The sequence below is a fragment of the Dermochelys coriacea genome, chromosome 15 (genome assembly GCF_009764565.3).
Source record: "Dermochelys coriacea isolate rDerCor1 chromosome 15, rDerCor1.pri.v4, whole genome shotgun sequence".
Taxonomy (NCBI): domain Eukaryota; kingdom Metazoa; phylum Chordata; order Testudines; family Dermochelyidae; genus Dermochelys; species Dermochelys coriacea.
In genome coordinates, this window is record NC_050082.1 from 28,522,918 (window position 1) to 28,531,167 (window position 8,250).

At 46.7% G+C, this 8,250-nt stretch overlaps 1 protein-coding gene across 1 annotated transcript; it reads left to right on the forward strand.

The window, feature by feature from the left end:
* The first annotated feature begins 864 nt into the window (after positions 1 to 864).
* On the forward strand, positions 865 to 6,308 carry FICD (FIC domain protein adenylyltransferase). The gene is made up of 3 exons (XM_038373983.2): positions 865 to 947; positions 1,872 to 2,224; positions 3,288 to 6,308. Exons 2-3 carry the CDS (start codon positions 1,927 to 1,929, stop codon positions 4,361 to 4,363), a joined length of 1,374 nt encoding a protein of 457 aa, XP_038229911.1. The 5' UTR covers positions 865 to 947; positions 1,872 to 1,926; the 3' UTR covers positions 4,364 to 6,308.
* Positions 6,309 to 8,250: the final 1,942 nt, after the last annotated feature.

Here is an 8,250-nt window from a genome sequence, read left to right on the forward strand (position 1 = left end):
GGCATTTATAGATTCCAAGGCCACAAGGGACTATTGATAATCCAGGCCAGAGACCCGCCCCACAATGATCCCTAGAGCAGAGCTTTAAAAATACAATAAAATCCAGTCTTGATTTTAAACTTGCCAGGGATGAAAAAAATCCACCACAACCCTCAGTCAATTGTTCCATTAGTTAATTACCCTCCCTGCTAAAACTTCACACCCTATTTCCAGTCTGAATTTGTCTAGCTTCAGCTTGCAGCCCTGAGATCCCATTGCATTTTTCGCTGCTAGAGCGGAGAACCCTTCATCGAATTTTTGTTCCCTAAGCAGCCACTTCCGTAATCAAGTCACCCCAGGGCCTTCGGTCAGCCACAGGGCCAGAGAAAAGCTCAGGAGACCCTGCCGCAGCAGGAGAGGCCGAGGGCTCAGGTAACTCCATCCCCCCACAGGTGCAAGCGGCTCCAGCATCCAGCACTACCCCCATCAGCCCCCAGCACAGGCTTATCTGAAGCCTCAGCTCCTGGAGTCCCAGGATGAGGGAAGAACCTGGGCATCCATTTCCCCTACAGCTTTCTAGCCCGAGTGGATGCAGGCAGCGGCCCAGCACTGATAGGCTGCCCCCTCCGCACCCAGCCGGCCCCCTGGCTTTTAAAGAGAAGCTCCCGCCCTTCATGATTGAGCCGCCTTCTCATTGGCTGCTAGCGCTCAGACTGGCGTGAGAGCCCTGCCTATCGCTGCTCTCCACGAGCCTCTCCGGCGCCAGAGACGTGGAGCTGAACGGGAAACACGGCCGGAAGGGGGGGCGGGGCGAGGGGAGACGGATAGGCTGGAAGGCCAATCAGAAGGAGAGGCCGGGAGCGGAGCAGCCACTGGTGGTGATCGGGGGCGGGGCGGGGCGGGGCGCGAAGACCAGCCCGGCCCGGGGGGACAGTAGCCGGCAGCCGGTGTCTGGGGGGGGCCGCCAGGTGAGGCCTTGGGAAGCCCCGGAGGGCGCGGGCTCAGCTCTGGGGACAGTGGGTGGGCGGGCCCCGGGGGGGCCATGAGGCCAGAGGAGCGGGGGGTCCAGAAGGGGGAACGGGCCCCAGCGGGGGGGGCGCCCCGAGGCCGGGGGGGGGAACTGGCCCCAGCGGGGGGGGGCGCCCCGAGGCCGGGGGGGACTGGCCCCAGCGGGGGGGGGCGCCCCGAGGCCGGGGGGGAACGGGCCTCGGGGGGGGGAACTGGCCCCAGCGGGGGGGGGCGCCCCGAGGCCGGGGGGGGAGCGGGCCCCAGCGGGGGGGGGCGCCCCGAGGCCGGGGGGGGGAGCGGGCCCCAGCGGGGGGGGGCGCCCCGAGGCCCGGGGGGGAACGGGCCCCAGCGGGGGGGGGCGCCCCGAGGCCGGGGGGGGAACGGGCCCCAGCGGGGGGGGGCGCCCCGAGGCCGGGGGGGGAACGGGCCTCAGCGGGGGGGGGCGCCCCGAGGCCAGGCAGCACCCAGCTGCCTGCATGGAGCCCTGGGGGGAGCAGGCTGCTGGGGCCAGGTGCACGGCAGAGTTGCTGGGCGCTTTGCTGCCCCAGGTCCCCAGTCAGGCCACCCCCTGGGAGCTTGCAGATGGGTGGTGCTCCGTAGATGGCCCATCCCCACCCTGGAGTCCTTCTCTTGACATTTGCGTTGGGGGGCATTGTCCTGGGCCCTGCCCCCAGGAGCTCACCGTCAGAGTAGACAAGACAGAGCCAGGTGGGGCGGGAAACAGCAGCATCCTAGAGGGCTAGTGACTTGCCCAGATGGCCCAGCAGGTTGGTGTTAGAGCCAGGAATAGAACCCCGGTCTCATGAGTCCCAGACCACGGCCTTCGCTGCTGCATCATCCTGGTATGGCTACAACTCCTGTGCTAACGCAATCCCTGTTGCCAGGTCTGGCCCGGCCCGTGAAAGAGGAGATGCTCCTTGTGCCCACCCTTGGGGCCAGATGAATCTCTTGTCGATGGCTGTGGTGGCGGATCCTGAACTGAAATGGATGAGTCTGTGGCTCCGTGTCAGATGGGCAGCAGTGCTAATGGTCCTGGTGGGCTCTCTGTTGGTGCTGTTGCTCCCACTGGCTGCGGTAGAAGAGCAGTGTCAGGCAGTGCTCAAAGGACTCTCCTTCCTGAAAACTAAATTGGGAGTAGGCTATGTAGGGATTACCAGGCACACAGGGCAGACAACTGGACTCAGCGTGACTTCAAGTGCATTAGAGCTGCTGGTGCTGAAATCCAAACCCTCCCCAGGTAAGCAATGGGTTTTCTGCACTTGAGAGACTAGGGAAATGTTGTGGGAGCATGTGCTGCCGAGACACAGGTTACTGTGTGACTGACTGTATAATACTCTTATACATTTGTAGAGAGTCCTTATCCAAGGATCTCCAAGCACTCTATAAACATTAATAAACCCCCACAACACCCTTGCAAGTGAGAGAAGTTGTCCCCATTTTACAGAAGAATTAAACCTAGGTCACACAAGTCGGTTGCAAAGCTGAAAATAAAAGCTAAGGCTCCTGACGCGTAGTCCATAAGTGGGCACCACGCACTGATTTGAACCATGAAAGGAGTGTGTGCTGGTATTTTACTAGCCCTGTTGGTCCTTTCAGAGGTTCTTCTCACTTTTTCTCTGTTCCAGCGAAGCTTCATTAAAATTTCAGGATCTTGAACGCAGTATTTTGGACTGCCATTTTAATGCACTAGAAAGGTATTAAATATTTCAATAAAGAAACTGCAGAAATGCTGCTCGTATTGATCCCATTACCTACCTTGCATAACTGACTACATGCATCGTATGAACTATCTGCCATTTCTGAAAACTGGATACTAGGGAAGACCAGTCATCTAATTGTAATAGCAACACCTATGCTAGTTGTAGTTTGAGCAAGAGGCCTTCTCCAGCAGCAAGTTGTGCAGGCAGGGCTGGTCCTGATCCACATACCTTTCTCTTTAGGCTAATATCAGGTGTACCCTTGGAAGGCTTTGCCGGTACAGCTGTAGCAGTATACTATAGTAGCAAAGCCCTCCAAGTGTGAATGGAGTTTATATCAGCAAAACTCTGTTTCTTCCAGCCCACTCACCTTCCCGAGTGAAAGAAGCTATTCCTGCAACAGTGCAGTTTTGCTAGTGTAAGTGTATCTACGCTGTAGGGTAGACCTGGCCTGAGTTTCTGGTATTTGCAACCCACAGTAAAGTCTAGAACATGAATTCTTTATATCACTCTTGGTTGATTATTTTCATTTTAATATGTATTAAAGGAACACTCATAGTACCCATTGCTGTGGTGTCTAAGTACTGGTGTTGTGCATTTCAGAGATCAAATTAGAAGCCAAAGCAGCTTTGAATCAAGCCCTTGAAATGAAACGGCAGGGGAAGCGTGAGAAAGCCCATAAACTCTTCATGTATGCCCTCAAAATGAATCCAGATTACGTGGATGCTCTGAATGAGTTTGGCATCTTTTCTGAAGAGGAGAAAGACATCATTCAAGCAGATTACTTGTACTCCAAAGCACTGACCATTTCTCCTTGTCATGAAAAAGCTCTGATCAATCGGGACCGAACTCTGCCCCTGGTTGAAGAGATAGACCAGAGATACTTTAGCATTATTGACAGCAAAGTTAAAAAAGTGATGTCAATCCCCAAAGGCAATTCAGCCCTGCGTCGAGTGATGGAAGAGTCTTATTACCACCATATTTATCACACCGTTGCCATTGAAGGGAACACATTAACACTCTCTGAAATACGGCACATCATTGAGACCAGATATGCTGTTCCTGGGAAAAGTCTCGTGGAGCAGAATGAAGTCATCGGTATGCATGCTGCTATGAAATACGTAAATACCACACTGGTATCCCGAATAGGCACTGTAACCATCAGCGACATTTTGGAGATACACAGGAGAGTGCTGGGCTATGTAGACCCCGTGGAAGCTGGGAGGTTTCGGACTACCCAGGTGTTTGTAGGACATCATATCCCACCCCATCCTCAAGATGTTGAAAAACAAATGCAGGAGTTTGTACAGTGGATCAACTCTGAAGATGCCATGAGCTTACACCCTGTGGAATTTGCTGCCTTAGCCCATTACAAACTGGTATATATACACCCATTTGTAGATGGCAATGGAAGGACCTCACGCCTGTTAATGAATCTCATACTAATGCAGGCAGGCTATCCACCCATCACAATCCGTAAGGAGCAAAGGGCAGAGTATTATCATGTCTTAGAAGCAGCCAATGAAGGAGATGTGAGACCTTTCATACGTTTCATTGCAAAATGTACTGAGACCACATTAGATATGCTGCTTATTGCCACAACAGAATATTCAGTTGGTTTACCTGAGGCTGATGGCAGCACTGCTAGATACAAGCAAACTATTCCAGTCAAAACTTGAATGTTATGACGATCCAATGACAAAATGAATGTGTGGAGTAACAAAGCTACTCAATATTCCTGTTGAGAAACAACTCCACAAGAGGAGAAAATCACTCTTAGCATTTCATTTATTTAATGTTTAGTAAATTAATATACTTTTTTATATCCATTATCCTTATGCCAAGCTAAACTGTGAAGCATTAGTGTTGAATGTGCACAAGGTCCAGCTTGTGTTCCTGGAGGGGAAAGGAGAGAGAAATCCAAAGTGAGGCCAATTTGCAAGTGGGATCCAAGCTGTAGTAAAACTGAATTACTTCCTACAATCCTATATGGGATGACTTCCTAAAGCAGACACCTTGTAATTGCCGTGATGGCATGTGTATCTTAATTTGTATCATACAGGGAACGCACAAGCACCCTTTCAAAAAGTCACAAGGTGGGCGCTAGTATTTTATTGTATTGCTACCATTGCCTTATTTTGCTTTCCAACAAAACCCCTTCAGCCAGTGTTGTAGCACTTTATTTTACAATTGTCCAAAGGCTAGAGATCTCCTTTCCTCCCTCACCCCATTGCTAATGTGCCATACTGCTCTCTTGGTAGCTAATCTACTTTTGTTAAAGGTAACATCTAAAATTAGGGCTTGTTTTGTTATTTCAAACTTTGTATGTGCAGCCATACTTTGTATCATGTTAGTTCCCTCTATTTGGGTGAGTTTTATGCAGCAACTGGGTGGGGGAAATTTTAAAGTTGGTTTGAGACTACTGTCCAGGGGATTCAGGAGCAACTGAACAACCCATCTGTCCAAATTTAATTCAACTGGATTGCAAATTGATTTCTTACATTGTGTAAGGACTCTATACTGCCTCCTGCAGCTTAATAAGGATAACAGCTTATCTAATTCTGTACGCAGAAGTTGTCATGCCATAGAAAGTGCCTCTTGCAATGAACACTCCAGTTAGGTGTTTGAAAATCGTTAGCTTCTGCAAAACCATGGGAAGTACATGTTCCTATACATGATAGGATTCAAGATCCAACCCTACCATTTCAATAGAAATAGCAAATTTGAATACTAAATACTCTACATCCTAGTTAATGCATTTTCAGCTTCAAATGATACAAGAGGCTACTAGCCATGTACTGATGGCTTTAACAATTTCTAGATTTCCTGACTGTTAATGTGGTTGAGCTATATATGTCGTTTCAACAGTATGGAGAGGGCCTTTCTGATGCTATAATTTTGCAAGTACTCAGAAGCACGTCACAGTTTCTTGCATTCTAATATTAGAGTCTAGTTACTGTTTGTGTAAATGCTTAAGTTGGCAATATCTAATGAAACAATGTCAGTCTGCTGCCATGTTCTCATGCCCGCTCTGGCTTTGATAAAAATGCATTTGAAGCTCATTATGACAGTAGCTCCTCAGACCCCTTGCCTGCTAGTTAGGTGATAGTATGACAAAAAAACTGTAGCAAACTGAAAATATAACAGCCCAATGCATCCTAGGTAGATTACCTACAGCAGCATTCTGAATCTGAGAATGCAATAAGATCTTTCCATAGCTCATTAAGTGATGGGTATCAGCCACTCCATTTCTGAAGTCACAAGTAGCAGCTTGTAATTGTTATGCTGCCTTGTTTACTATACACAATAATTTCCCCCACCCTCTGACAAGTATTTCTCACTAGAGGCCTGGCATGAATCCCATTTAATAGCAAGTTACATAATAAAATCAGGAGACCAATAAAGTATCAAGATATGGTGTTGCCTGTTAGTATGTGCTGGCTCATGTTCATGTCATGTATCATGACTCAATGTACTAGACATCACTGACAGGGACAGTAAACAATGGGAATTGTTTTTAAAAGAATGCTTATTTTAGTACAAGATGTGTATATGGATTCTGCACTTTAGCTATTTGTGGAAAATGTTATTTTAGTAACAGATTAAAGTATTTTACTATGTAAATCTTTGTTTTGGTATAATATCACTTAGCACAAGTTTAATACACTCAATTTTAATTTAGCATAGTAGAGCCTGGTTTCCTGAAATCTGTGTGCCAGATATCATTACTACCAGTTATTGTTACTTTTTTTTTTTTTTCCCACTCAGGCAGATGTGGATTATTGCGCTTAATTACAGCAAGAATTCCTGGCTAGCCCTGGCTTTAAAAAAAAACTCAACTTTAAGTGTAGCTATAATTTACTGCATTCCAACCAACATTTCTAATTTGCTTCTAGATTCAAAGGTAACATGAAAAATTTATTGTTCTAAGCAGGGATACGTTGATGTTTGCTTTTAGAGCAGTGTTTCTCAACCTTTTGATAACAGGGACTGGCTTGCTGCCTTCCTAAACTACGGAGATCAGGGACCAGCGTCAGTCCACAGATCAGTTGTTGAGAAACACTGTTCTAAAGCACTGAACAGAACTCATGGGATTATGGGGAAAACATGAGTGTATCTTGTTCCCTCCTATTTCCTAACTGTCGCCCACAAGTTATGATGTGACAATTTCAGTTGGTTGGTTCCAGGCTACTGAGGTGAATTAGTTTCAACTTTTTTTTTTTTTTTAAATTAAAAGCACACAACTAGAAAAGTACTGAAAATATTGTTTGTTCACAACAGTGCCAGTGTTGTAGAACTGACTTCAGAACCCTCTCCCCATACTCATGTATGTTCTGGCATCTGAAGTTCCCTCATTTCAGTTGGATAACAGTATTAGTCATTTTCTCTTACATGCACTGTAATGTATTAAGTTACTGTAACTCAGTTTTGGTAAAGCATTTCATCACGTTGATTAAATGGTTTAGGAAATCATAGAACTGGCAGGGATCTCGAGGTCATCTAGTCCAATCCCCTGCACTTATGGCAGGACTAATTATCTAGAAGACCATCCCTGACAGGTGTTTGTCTAATCTGCTCTTAAAAACCTCTAATGATGGAGATTCCACCACCTCTCTACACAGTTTATTCCAGTGCAACCTAAACCTCCCTTGCTGCAATTTAAGCCCATTACTACTTGTCTTATCCTCAGAAGTTACTAATTTTTCTTCCCGCCTCATAACCTTTTATGTACTTGAAAACTGTTACCATGTCATCCCCTCTGTCTTTTCTCCAGACTAAACAAACCCAATTTTTTCAATCTTCCCTCTGAGGTCATGTTTTCTAGACCTTTAATCATTTTTGTTGTCGTCTTTGTCGCTCTTTCCAATTTGTCCACATCCTTCCTGAAATGTGATGCCCAGAACTGGACACAATACTCCTGTTGAGGTCTAATCAAAGCAGAAGAATTACTTCTTGTGTCTTGCTTACAACACTCCTGCTAATACATCACTGAATGATGTTTGCTTTTTTTGCAACAGCGTTACACTGCTGACTCATATTTAGCTTGTGGTCCACTATGACCCCCAGATCCCTTTCCACAGTACTCCTTCCTAGGCAGTCATTTCCCATTTTGTATGTGTGCAACTGATTGTTCCTTCCTAAGTGGAGTACTTTGCACTTGTCCTTATTGAATTTCATCCCATTTACTTCAGATCATTTCTCCAGCTTGTCCAGATCATTTTGAATTTTAATCCTATTCTTCAGAGCACTTGCAACCCCACCCAGCTTGGTATCATCTGAAAAAACTTGATAAGTTTACTCTGTATGCTATTATCTAAATCATTGATGAAGATATTGAACAGAACCGGACCCCACTGCGGGACCCCATTCAATATGTGACTGTGAGCCACTGATGATTACTCTCTGGGAATAGTTTTCCAACCAGTTTTGCACCCACCTTATAGTAGCTCCATCTAGGTTGCATATCCTTAGTTTATTTATGAGAAGGTCATGTGGGATAGTATCAAAAGCTTTACTAAAATGTACAGTAAATGAAGATCTTGTGAGAAAAGCTAGGTGTCAATAT

Bases quoted from the DNA above. Each gene is read 5' to 3' on its own strand.
- FICD (XM_038373983.2), top strand. From the start codon at position 1,927: ATGAATCTCTTGTCGATGGCTGTGGTGGCGGATCCTGAACTGAAATGG. The intron at 2,225-3,287 runs GTAAGCAATGGG...TGTGCATTTCAG, and splicing joins GAAATCCAAACCCTCCCCAG to AGATCAAATTAGAAGCCAAA.